We start from the raw sequence: 13096 nt of genomic DNA on the forward strand, positions 1-13096 counted from the left end.
TGAATCACAAACATTAGAGATTCATCTCTTCTGCTGTACTAAATCTTCACATATGAGGGAAGAATTCATGAGGTTAAGATGTCACAAAAATCTAGATGATAAACAACTGTTTTATCATTTTGCTTCAAAGTTAAAGCTACTTGGGAGTGGATGGTTTTGAGTTTTTCTTTTTTTCCCCTCTCACTTTCCCCCTCTCTAAACACTCATTCCAGTAGAAACTCTGTCAAAACTATAAATCTTTCTTCTGCCTGCCCACCCAACTCAAGTCAAAAGTTTGTTTCTCTTTTTTCTCTGTTTTCTCCTTTATTTTCTTACATTTTTCAGCTACTGAAGAACAAATCTGTTTTCCAGCAAAACCAGAGAAGTACAACTATGACCATCTGAGACCCCTTGAATTACTAAATACAAATAATGGGAACAGCAAACAACCCAACAGAGCTGCTTTAAGCAGCAGAAAAGGTCAAGACTTTGCTTCTCACATTTCAAGCGCTTTCCCTAAGCACTGCTTTCTGTACTCTTGAAGTGGCAAAACCAGCAGCAAATCAACTCTGCAAGCAATGCCACAGTCCACTCATGACTCTGACCTCCAAAAGCTGGCTGTTTCATTTCCAGAAGCATCAAAACAAACATCTTAAGTCTTTCAAAAGTTTTTTCGGACTCATTTTGAGGTCAGAACTAGTAAGGAACTAAATGGTTCATAAAAACAAGACAGGGACAAATGAGTTTAGCTTAAAAAAAGCTCCTTTCAATTTCTGCAACTAAATAAACTCTCAGTTTCCTAATTAATTCAATATGGATGAGCATTCCTACAACACTGCACTATCATGGGAAGTAAGACATCTCCTCTATAAAGAGTGACCTTTTTGTTGCTGTTAAAGCAGATAACATATGCCTTAATTCCATGCCTGGTAGGGAACCACTTGCCCCTCCCACGCCCCCACTCCTTCCACCTCCCTGCGCTGATGGCACAGGATGCACTGAGTTAGGAAGCAACTGGGAAAACATGTGTGTTCTGTAGCAATGGAACTGGGAGAAGTAAACACAGATGTGTTTTCACTACAGGGAGACAAATCCATTCTTCTGCTACCTCTAACTTTCCCAGTGAAGCACAAGGGAATGGAAAGTTGGCTTGAATATTCCCTTTGCCTAAATGTTTCTCCCTTTCCAAGTGGTACAAAAAGCGTTCCACTGCCTGATATCTTTCTCAGCATTAGGGAAATTTTCAAGGATCCTCTCAATTGGAAATCCTCAGGAAGCAGAAGAGGCCACAGGCACTTATTATGAGACAGCCTAACACAGAGAGGCAGCGGCTGCCCCTTGATAGGGCTACTTATCATATCAGCTGTGCTCTGTTGCTGTGAGATAACTCTAACTCCTCCAGATCTGTCCTTACATACCCCGAGGACACACCATCACAGAAATAAATCTTTACTGATGCGGTATGCCAAGGAAATGGAACTGTGGGAACTCCACGCACGTATATTGAGTTCACACCAATGCCTTTCGTGAACAGACAGTGCTCTTCTGTTTTGCCTTTCTAAGGCAGGCTCCAGCATGAAAAGCAGATCTGTGACTATGCAGATTTGCTGGCCTAAACACCATCTTCAGTTTAGGAGCTGTGGGAAGCTGGGTGTCACAGAGCAGCTCCTCTGAGAGCTGATAGAAAGAAGAATTCATGCCAAGTTACCACATCTTAATGCAGGCAGAAAAAAGGATTAAGACTTAACAAACCCTTGCAATACAATTGAAAAGTCTCATGATATTCTGTGCATTTCTTGTGAAAGCTCCAAGCACCTCCAGAAACTGCTTCCATGAAAAAAGAACAAAAGCAAAATAAAAAAGGATAAAACATATCCTGGATTTAGGCTGTGTCAAACAAGATAAAAAGCTTGCAATAAGGATAGCACACTGAAAGACATGAATACCAGAAGAAAAATTAAGTAGTTGCTTATGGCTTTTACACCTTCAACCATTGTCCTCATTACACTGCAAGACTCGACGCATGGCAAAAAGCAATCAACACACGGCATTGCCAGCAATATTTAAATGTAGACTCACTGCTGCTTGACTGGGCTGCTGCTTTTTATTCCTTTTGGGCCTTAATTTTGTAAAGTGTTCCAGTTTCCTTCCTTCTTCTGATGGCAGCTCTGAAATGAATCCTGAAGTTCGTTTGTCTGGCCTGCTGGAAGGAAATGGTGGGTCTTCTATATGGATAGGTACTTCTTCCAGTGCTTTATCTAGATCAAATTCCATTTCTAAGAGAAATCAAAACTTTCTAATTAGATTTTACATGACACTTAGAACAAAAGACAATGCCATTCCTCTTTTTGGTGGAAAATAATTATAAGCACATTCAGGGAACTTAGCTACATCTCTGTGAGCAGACGGAGCACCGCAAGCAACTATTTACTATCAAACACATTAGCAGAGTCCCAAAACAAAGCAGCCACTGTGGGCCACGAATGCAATCCAGAGGGAGGGAGAATCACCTGTACTTTTCAATCAAGAACCATCTAGAACCACCTCAGGCAAGCAAAGATACAAAATGGTTTTAAGGAATTCTCACTTACCAAAAGCTCGGGACACTGGCCGGAGCATTCTACTGTGTATGCTTTTCCTTTTTGATTTAGGAGTCATCTATCAACACAAAACAAAACAAAAATTACTTTAGTGAACAAAAGAAATCACAACAAAATAGTTTTTCAAGCTTATGAATCCTTTAAAGATCTGATTTGATTTAACACGAGAAGGGAATGCTTTTTTCCGTCCCTCTCTCATACATTCAGAACTTTTTCTAAATCTAGATTTTGTTCAAATTATTTTGAACAGAACCAGGGAGGTAATTAATTTTTCCCACTAAAAGTGCAGGCTGCACACAGGATGGTTATTGAAATTGTCCAAGCATTAACTCTTCGATCCCCAGCTGCAAAACAAGGGAACTACTAAAATCTCACCTCTGCAGAGATCATGAGCGACTCATTTAAGACTCAATTACTTTGTCCAACACTGAACAGTTAATGACAACACCAGGAATAGTCTACCCCTTGTTCTGGCTTTTATTTTTTATATAAAATACACTTCCTCAGTTCATTTGTTAGTGGCATGTTACTGGGAATCTATGCTTCTGGACATTACCACACAGCTCACCAAACTTCCCTAGGAAAATGAGCCTTGGAGAATACAGCCCTTCTTCAAAAAACAAAAACATCATGTCAGTGTTGGCCATATCTGTAGCAAATGCATGACTTCCCTGGACTTTAGACACACTGAGAGAAGAGGTGGAAAGTGAAGTGATATTAGCTTTCCGATCTTCACATTCACAAAAAAAGGAGTACATTTCCTTAAGAGTGCAAACACCCAGACGCAGGACTCAAGTTTGTTCTTTTTCGAAGAAAGTTGTCTTTCTTGTCTTGACTGAAGCCTTCTGAAAGTTTGCACAGTGAGAAAGACAGTTTTGCTACAGCAAATGGATGCATCACCTATTCCAAACCTCTTAACATAGCTCAGCATTGTCACTTTTTGCTTTAAAGTTGACCCACAGGTTTTTTCAAAAGTTAATTTAAAATCACCAAGCTTCTATAAAGATGGGCTCCTTTTTTGGTAGAGTTGTACATGCTGGCTTTAGTGATACCCATATACTTCCATTAACTTGCTAGTCTTGTAGCCTAGTGACTTCAAATTCTGCAGTGTCAGTCAGCAAGCTGTTATGGATTGCCACTCATTAACAGAATTGTTAATAAGGTTTAGTAGTATCAATTTTATACCAGCCAGAAAAGAAATCGTTGGCATTAACATTTCAGACGAGTCATGAACTGTTTAAGGCAAACATTTGCTAGTTTTTATGTATGGAAAGTTCAGTGCACAGACTTGCATGTGCTGAATTCATATTCTCAAAGTAGTCACAAGGATCATTACGCCACTACTTACATGCTCAAGGTTATGACAGGTTTTTGTGACATGACAGCTATTACCCATGCTCTCAAGACCAGAAAAGGATTTGAAGACCACAGAGTGGGCAGTGATAGCACTTCCTGGGCAACAGAGCTCTGGTTTTATTGACATGTACATTGTTGGGAAAAAAAGATACCTCCAGCTATTGCAGGTTTCCACTTTCACATTTGGCAACCATCAGTAAATGACACAATAGTTTCTAGATCAGCCAGGAAGTAGTTTGCCACCTGAGCAGACTTACTCTGACACTAATGAGCAGGCAAAGCGTTGCTGCATCAAAAGGTCAGACACTACTTTCAGAGTTACCAATAAATTAAATGCAACTGATTTGATGGCGAGTGGCTGGGGAGGTGCTGAATTTTTTCAGCCAAAACTGCAGTGGACTGTGCAAGAGGTAGACAGCTGGGCAGCCTTGGAACTGCACACCTCAACAGCTGTCCATCCATCCCCCAAGCCTGAAACAACCAAAGCATTCACACCTCACGTAAGAAAGAGTTGAAGCAGCTCAGCATTTGGGGGACAGCAGATCAGTCATTCTGGTTTCATTTCCAGACATAACCCATTTCTCTTGTTAAGACATATTCACATGCATTTTGGTCTGTTTCCTGATTTTTTTGGGTGGTGTTACTGGAAGTTCCACTTAGCATATACAGCAACTCCTGTGCTAAAGAAGATCAGAACGGAGGACAGAAAACACAGCTGATGAAGACCTCTGTCACTCAGCAGCTGCACAGCCACAGCCAGTGCTCTGAGGGGATGAACGCAGACAAGTTGAGAGCTGCCTCGGCCCAGGGCAACAACACAAAACAGCACAGGGCAAGTTTTGAGGTTCCTGTGCAAGGACTGGAATGCTCCAAATACTTCTCCAACAGCCAGGAACAGAATGATTTCATTTTCCTTCACAGACAAGAAAATGCCCCCAGATGGCCCTGCAGAGCTTGTGCTGACGACCATAAGCCAGTCTTTGCTATAACTTACTGTCAGCTTGGCATGATCCATCAGCAGCTCGGTTGCTGGGGATAAAGGCAGAGGGATAGAGATGCTTCCCATTTGCTTTAACAGCATGAATAACAGCTCCACACACACTTTTATTTGAAAACCTTCTGTTTTCTAGCCTGTTTAGGGAGTGCACAGATGAAAGGCTTCTTGCCAAGTGAACTTTCTAGATCACATACAAAGCAAAATGGGTCAAACCATTAATTTAAATAGGCCAGTGTGCTCTTTTACAAAATATTAGGCTTAATCTCTGCTTAACATCTCAGCCACCACACAGTCTGCTACAGCAGCAGGGCACATGTCATTGCTAGAGGAGATATCTCAACTCCCCAGCCTGAGCCCCATTTCCTATATTTCATGGGAGCAGTTCAGCTTTGGCAGAAGTACATTTTCTGACTCTCACCACCTCTGGCCCCACAAGCACAACGTGGCTCTCCGGCCTTATGCTTCCCTTGTGGCCTTTACAGAGGAATAGCTGTTAGTATTACCTCTTCTCACACACATCTTCCACAGACTTTCCATTCTAGCACGCCACCTCCTTGTTTTGCCTACTTTTCCATGAGCACATTGTAGGCTGCTTGGTAGAACAGAAAGAAATATTAACTGCATCTCTGAAATTTCAGAGGACCTCTTGGAAGACTGCATGCACCTATGCCACTGAGATCTCGGGAGACGGCTCCATGAACATACCCTTCTGCAGTAGATGCGAGCCAGCAAATCTCTACCACACTTCCAATAAAGGGCTTGTTCACACACTGCCACGTGGCCTTGCTAACTTCAGACTCCCAGGATCTCTTCCCATGATCACTTTCCCAGATTTCTCCCTTCTGACTGCCTTCCTCACAAAACTATCTGAGCTCTCTGGAGTTTTCTCTCCAGTTTCTGGAGAAATTGTATTACCAGCTGTGGAAGAACACTAGTACCTTGGGAATTAAAAACAACTGAAATTGTGTTCTGATTTTTAAATTGCTAGGAAACAATGTACTTTTAGAAACAGCATCTCAGATACTCTTCTTGTTTATACAAATAATTGAAATTATCAGTGCTGAAGGATATGCTTAGTTTCATGTTTTTCTCCTGCTACTTCCAAGTAATTGATATTCAATCCTATTAGATACAAAGATGCTCTGTGACTCTCCTGTTGCTTCCCTTTCAAATTATTTCAAGCAAACTAATGAACAACTTGCTGCTCTCTCTCCTGAAAATTATCTGCCCAACCAGTCTCCCTTCAACATGCAGGTTTTCAGCTTTGAGAACATGTTAAGGACTATTCCTTCATTAATCTGTATGATTCTTGAATATAAAAGCAAATCAACAGATTCCTTCTGAGCAGTAGTATTTGTGTTTATACCTTCAACATCAGCACTCTGCTTTGGCTTGGTCTCAAAACCAAGGGGTCCTTTAAATTCATTCAGCTATATTAGCTGAATCTTTTTGTAAATCCAATCTCATTCCTGAACCACTGCCTATTTCATTTGTCGGTGCAGATGGATGGCACTACAGTCTCCCAGGAGACTCTCAAGGTAGTACAGAGGCAAATGGAGCACAAAAACATAAACAAATAGGCCAGAAACAGCAGAGCTAAAAAAATACTTACACTTGTACAGCAGAGAGTCTCCATGCAGCAAAAAAGAAAGAAAAAAGAATATGAATGGGGAAGACAAAGCAATAGCAGTTCTCAGGAAAGGAGGCAAAACCAGGAATCACCAAAATAAAGAAAACTAAAGCCAAAACACTTGGAAGTCTTAGCAGGAAAGGTGACATGCAAGAATGAGGTAAAAATCCCTTGTATTTGGAAGTGCTATACATTTTTTATTTCCAGAGGATAACCAGAGAAGTATGTGATCTCTCATTTGATCTATATTGGGACAAATTAAGTTTTTCTGACATTTGTTTCCAACACACAGCACTCGCCAATGGTGCCAACCTGTCACCTGCTGTCCCAATGTACTGTGCTTTTCCATTCTGCTGGCACCAGTAGCAAGAAAAAAAAGTAAGTCTATTACTTCCTAGTCTGAAGGAAGATTCTGAATTAAAAATTGCCAGTTTGTTGTGGTGTGCAAGCAAGCAAGGAAAGTAAAACAAAGCTTCTCTTGAAGGAATGAAAAATGATGGAAATCTGTTCTCCCGCAGTTTAAATAAACCTAAACTCAAGCAACAGTATTTCTCCTTTCCATAAGGAGGCTTAGAGGCACAGACTTTCAAGCACTTTTGGCACATGAGTAAGATGCTGTTTCATGACTAAAGCACAACCTTTTCTCTTCCCTTCAAAATTATAAGCAAAAAAAGGAAGCAGCACAGCCATCACAGGAAACGAAGCAACACCAAATGCCCTATCCCATCTCTTCTATGGCTCATGATCAACTGTGCTCCTCCCAAATGTAGGGTTAGAAAAAGCAACTATTAGAAGTGTGGTTTTATTTTCAAGTTGAATAGGAACTGCTGCTATAACAACACTGCAGGTGTTAGCAGGATGTGGCAGAAGTAGTCATGGTCTGGATTAAACATCTTGTCAAGAAAGTGCCGCATGTTCTTCCACCAGCTCCTCTCCCTTATTTTCCTGCTGTCCTCAGGGTCAGTTGTTCACTTGTTGGGGTTCTGCCTCAAGGTTTTGGGTTGGTTTTTTTTTTTGTCTTTATTTTCTTTTACCATCAGAAACTTTGGCTTTATGCAAGAGTTCTCAGCTAGCAGTGATTCATTCAGGCAAACCACCTCATCTTCATATGCTATCCATGCACACATACACTCTTACTCAATTTCTCAGTCAGAATCTATGTTCTCTCTTCTCTTACCCATCTTCTACACTACCAATCACTACATCTGCTCTGAGATTGCCAGAGAGACTGCAGAATCCATTGGCAAACGTCTCTAAAACTGAAACAATCTTAAAAAAAAGTGCTCCTACACACTTCAATAAATAAATCTGCAACACTGACTCTCTTTCAGACAGCATTCATGGCAGTACTCCAGCATTTTCTGTGTATTTAATGCATAAGCAGGAGAGTTATTTGTAATATATATGCAGCTGGAAATGTGATTAGAACCAAAGTGCAAAGTAACACACAAAAATGGAAGCAATCCCAGGATTTGAGTGAGTTTACAGTCTATGGTCCTGATCCAACAAGGGCTTATGGAAACTCCTACCTTCCATATTTCAGTGATCTCTCGACTGCTGAGGCATTTAAAAGATGCTAAACACCTTGAGGGTGGTGAGTAAGGATGGAGAAAGAGGCACACAACAGGCAGGCAACAGGTTACACAAGGAATCACCATTAAGCAAAGCAAAGACCAAGGGACATGCTTGAAGCCACCAAGGAATCTGGCTGCTCTCCAGGAAACCCAATGACACTCCTCAGACTCCTGAAGTGCTACAGACCGTGAGGCCTCTCAGCCTTTCCCCCTCTGTTTGCTCTCAGCATAACTACAATATGAAGTGGTTTGCCTCCCAGTGTATACCATCCCTGCAGATGAAATACCAACCCACAAACAAAAATCCCAAGAAAATTAAACCCAAACAAAATCAGAAACTGCATCAGGGAATTCTAACAATGTGCCAATGAGGTTTGAGATGTCATATAAATATTTCAAAGGAATTTTACAGAACATATTTATCCAGTGCTATACCATTTCAGCTGTATGCATTTTGTGGGGTATGCCTTTTTAAGAAAGAGGCATAAGAAAACAAGGCGTTTTATCACAAGTCCTGTTGTTTTATTTTGCTGTAAGGAATTCTGACCTGTAAAGCTGCCACAACACCAGTTTAGTCAATAAGTTCAGTTTCCCACACTTCTTTTAGTCTCCTAACTACCTCTGACAGTGTTGCACATATTTGGTTTCATTAAAAAAAAAAAAAAAAAAAAGACAAAAATTTCAGGTATACTTTATAAAGCAGAACAGCAAATTGACCAATTCTGGTTTCTGCACATGAAATCTTTGGGCATGCATGTATCTCACCATCTGTATAGAAAACCTCAGAAAGTTGCTGTTGCTTACTTCAACTACAGAAGATTTTATGATGTGATTTCCAGAGTGAAACCTCCCACATTGCTTTCAAAAATCAGTGACGAACTTCCCACTAGCAGTGACAGTAACCTGAGCCACTGTCCCTACAATCTGCCCCTTGTGTGCCATTGTCCTTGGAACGTTAAATGCAATGCTAAAATCCATGACAGCTAGTGGAGTGTTTTTCAGTAGACAGGAGAGCAAAGCCCCTTACAGTCCCTTAAAGCATAAAGGGGTTATGCTTTTTCATATCAGCAGAGATCTAGTCCTTACCTTCATATTTCAGAGCTCTGTACTCTATATGAAAATACGACAGATAGTTTAGATAGATAGAGTAAATAGTGCAAATAAATATGGCATACAAATAATCCGTATGTGAATTTCAGGAGTATGTTTATTTCCTTACGTCCTTGAAAAGCTGGATTTCTAGAAGGAGCTATGGGGTTCAGTATTAATTCAATTAGTGTCATATAAACCACCCTGCCCTTTAGAATTACTTTAAACAGAAACGTTTTCTGAAAGAAACGGAGTAACACTGCAGTAAGATAAGCTCAGTAGATTTGCCCTTGAGCTTGTTATATTTTACTAGCCAAGAAACTTTTGCTTTTTTGCTTGCTGAGATGTGTTGCATGTACTCTGATATTTCATCAAACATTTCAGTATTTTCTTTTAATTAATAATTCTGCCCTTGCATCTTTCAAGTCATGTAAAATTCTTGCTAATAAACATTCCTGCATAAAAGCAACTAAAGCTTTCACTATGAAGAGTGAAAAATCAGACACATGAATTAAACTAAGTGGTTCCTAGAACTATTAAATCAAATGTTTAATTCCAAGCTCTGAATTACTATCCTGCAAGGAATTCATGCCTACAATTATCACCTGCAAAAAAAAAGCAATTCTCCATACCATCAGTTCTGCTTTCTATTTGCTCATAAAGACATTAACATCTTTTACAGTACCTGAGCTTCAAGATGACCTAAGAGGATGGTTCCAACTACAGTTCTTTTGCTTTTATAGTTATTTTAGTTAAAAACTAAGTGCAGAACAGAGAGCTGCTGTGGGTCAGCTAGCACAAACTGTATCTTTAACTGTATCACCACAACCTGCTTGCTTGTCATTGTTTATTATCCTCAGCTGGCAAATGCTGACCCAAAAATTACTTTTTTTATGACCTAATCTTCCATACAGTAAGAATAAAAAGCTGTGAAACTTGGCAAACATGCAGGGGTGGACAGCTGTTCAAGATAGCTTTAGGCAATTCTTTAATAGCTACCATACGTATCAGGTGCCCTGGGCAAGAATATCATTAAAGCAACTCAGAGGCAATGTACTCCTGAATGGGTGTTCATGGCAGGAACTTGGAACTGGTGAATCTTTAAAGGTCTCTTCCAACCTAAACCATTTGATGACTTCATGAACAAAGACTGTTGTACCTGCCTGCCCTACAACTTCCTAGGACTGAGAACCAACACAACTTCTGCATCTCTCCTTCTGTCTGAAAACCTGAATGAACAGCTACCAAAAGGATAAGCAGTCATCCAGACAAAAAACAACCAGTCATCTTTCCACCCTTGTCACACCCATTGTGGGGGCAGATGATGCATTGCTTGTGGTGACATTTGATAGGGGAAATGCTACAGGGAGACTTATCACAGTTGAGTTTACCCTGGAGAGGCAAGTGGACTCTATGCTCAGAATTATGATGGGAAGTTTTACTCTTGAAAACCCAGGCATACTTGAACTGTTATTTTCTCATAGAAAAATATTGCTTCAGACACCTGTCCAGCATGTGCAGTAAACTTTATACCCCTTGGACACTTCAAAATATACTTTATGAACTAAAACATTAAAATAAACCTCTCAATTTCCTGAATTTTAAGTCCTGTCTATAGTATATCAAGATATCTTCCTAATGAAGAGGAAAGGTCTTGACAGGCAACTAGCCAATATTCTAAGACCCTGTATGAGAAACTGAAATACTTGAGTATTTGAGTTTCTTCTCTAAAACAAACTGACAGAAAATGTCAATCATTATTTATCCGAGAGGATGACAAAACTCAAAAATTACCTATGAAGTAATGACACTGAAGTCTGACACATGATTTAAGTAATGCTGCTTGGTCAGACAGTCATGGGGCAGCACATGAGCCTCGGAAGGACAGAAACACCATGAAAGGGTTGGAAGATGCCTACCCTGCAAATCAGGGCTGCTCACCCATAAGCATGGAATTAAGTGCTGATTGTATGGAGACAAACTCCTCAGTGTATGTAAATACCATGCTATTGGAAATGATTCACAGCTAAACTATACCAGATAAAATGAGGTTCTGATCAGCTTTGAGCGAAACCAGCCTGAGTTTTCTTTCGCTTTTCTCTTATCTCTTATTTTTTTCCTCTTAGTTTTCTTTAATATCTGCATACTTGAAGATACTTTCACCTGTTTAAGTGCCTTTGGTTTCAGATTAGTATTCCAATCCTGCCACTACTGACCTCAAAAATTCCCAAACATTATTCTCAAAATTCTCAAAACAGTAACTTGATCTAACATGAGATACAATCTCACTGCAGAGATACATCCACCACTTTGTAATGAGGCCTTAGCTGACCTGAATGACATCCAAAGAAAGTATGTTTACCTCTAAGTTGTCCTCTAGTCTAACAGAAAGACGTTTTGAGAGGAAGCCTGATAGATTTATGAATAAGGCTGTGTGATCCAGTTGTCAATGATAGCAGTGATGGCACTTGATGACTTGGAAGCTGTCTTCTGGCTTTTTGGCAGTATGTATGTTTGATTTTTATTTATTTATTAGCTCTTATTCTGGTAACCCAGCTCATCCTAACCTACTTGTCCATGACAAAATAGAGCAAAGTCTAACTGTACTCTGTAACTGCCTGCTCTAACACAGACTTCATCTCTCCTCCTCCTGTGAGGAACTATTCTTTATCCCTGCAATATGAAGTATCAATTTTGCTGAGCAAAAAATGGCAAGCCTAATGTTCTTCTGGGTGAAGTGAGAAGCATGAAGCACTCTTAGTGAGACAGACTCACGCTTGTGCTATTTTCAGTAGGCTCTCCAGATTTCACGAGTAAACAAGATTTCCGCAGACAACACAGATTAAGTACCTCATGCCAAATTGTTCATCTGAGATGCTGGAAGAATCAAAAAGCAGCAGAAAGGACCATACAACCTACACAGAAAATTCCTCAACCATTTGAGAAGGTCAGGTTGCCAGATACGAATTAAATTGCGACACATCGTGGCTGCAGAGAGATGTGTGCAACAGAAATAGCATTATCACAGGTTATTCTCATGCTGCTTGCTGTTGTGCCTCTGCCAAAGGCTTCAGAGCAGAGATTTTGGCAAGAACTACTTCAAAGGACCTCCTGCTGATCTACCAGGGAAATAACAAGAAGATTCTTATAAGCAGAGGCTGTGGGAAGATGTTTCTGTATCTGATTATGCTGAATGCCAACTGACTCCATGGCTCTGCTGGCAAAAGGGATCCCATGAGTGCCCCCTGACCCCACTGTGGGAAAGGGCTTTGCTTTCATAACCTGTTAACTCTACCTGAAGCAGGTAGGTGAATTCTTGGGTGATTCAGCTGCTGGCAAGCAAACACAGCTAGGGACAGCCAGCTGGTGGATGGGTGTCCATCAGCAGGTTGTGACAGCTAGCTGGTGCCTGCTGAGATACCTGTGCTGACAGCCTGGGCATTCCAATTCTTGCCAGTAGAATGGCAAATGGTTGGATTGAACAGCCAGGGCTGGCACTAGCCACAGACTGCACACCTGCATGTTCAAGACCTTTCTGTCCACCACAGACCAACTTCTTAGCAGCAATTCCCTCTTAAAAGCCCTGCTGGGAAGTTCAGCTCTCAGGACCAGTGTATTTCAGACAGCGGTTTGTAACTGAACTCTCCTTTCAATGTGGCTTTTTCATGATACATGAAATAAAGCAATGGAAACTCAGTATCAAAGGATGTAACTGCCTTGTTTTTTGCAGCTGGGAACATGTTAATTTTCTTCCTAGTATCTGGTACAGTGCTGTGTTTTGGATTTAGCATGAGAATAGTGTTGGTAACATGCTGGTGTTTTTAAACATTGCTGAGCAGTACTTACACTAAATCAAGGACTTTTCAGCTTC

The 13096-nt window shown here is 40.6% G+C and overlaps 1 protein-coding gene across 3 annotated transcripts in view; it reads right to left on the reverse strand.

Annotated features, from left to right (window-relative positions):
- CARMIL1 (capping protein regulator and myosin 1 linker 1) overlaps nt 1-13096 on the reverse strand; it is a 192513-nt gene that overhangs the window by 21397 nt on the left and 158020 nt on the right. For all 3 annotated transcript variants that reach the window (XM_058831463.1, XM_058831462.1, XM_058831461.1), the window contains exons 30-31: nt 2571-2637; nt 2059-2255 (exon numbers count right to left, since the gene is read on the reverse strand). In XM_058831463.1, the coding sequence (XP_058687446.1) occupies nt 2059-2255; nt 2571-2637 (264 nt within the window). The remainder of the gene's footprint in view (nt 1-2058; nt 2256-2570; nt 2638-13096) is intronic.

This window comes from Poecile atricapillus, chromosome 2 (assembly GCF_030490865.1).
Source record: "Poecile atricapillus isolate bPoeAtr1 chromosome 2, bPoeAtr1.hap1, whole genome shotgun sequence".
Classification (NCBI taxonomy): Eukaryota; Metazoa; Chordata; class Aves; order Passeriformes; family Paridae; genus Poecile; species Poecile atricapillus.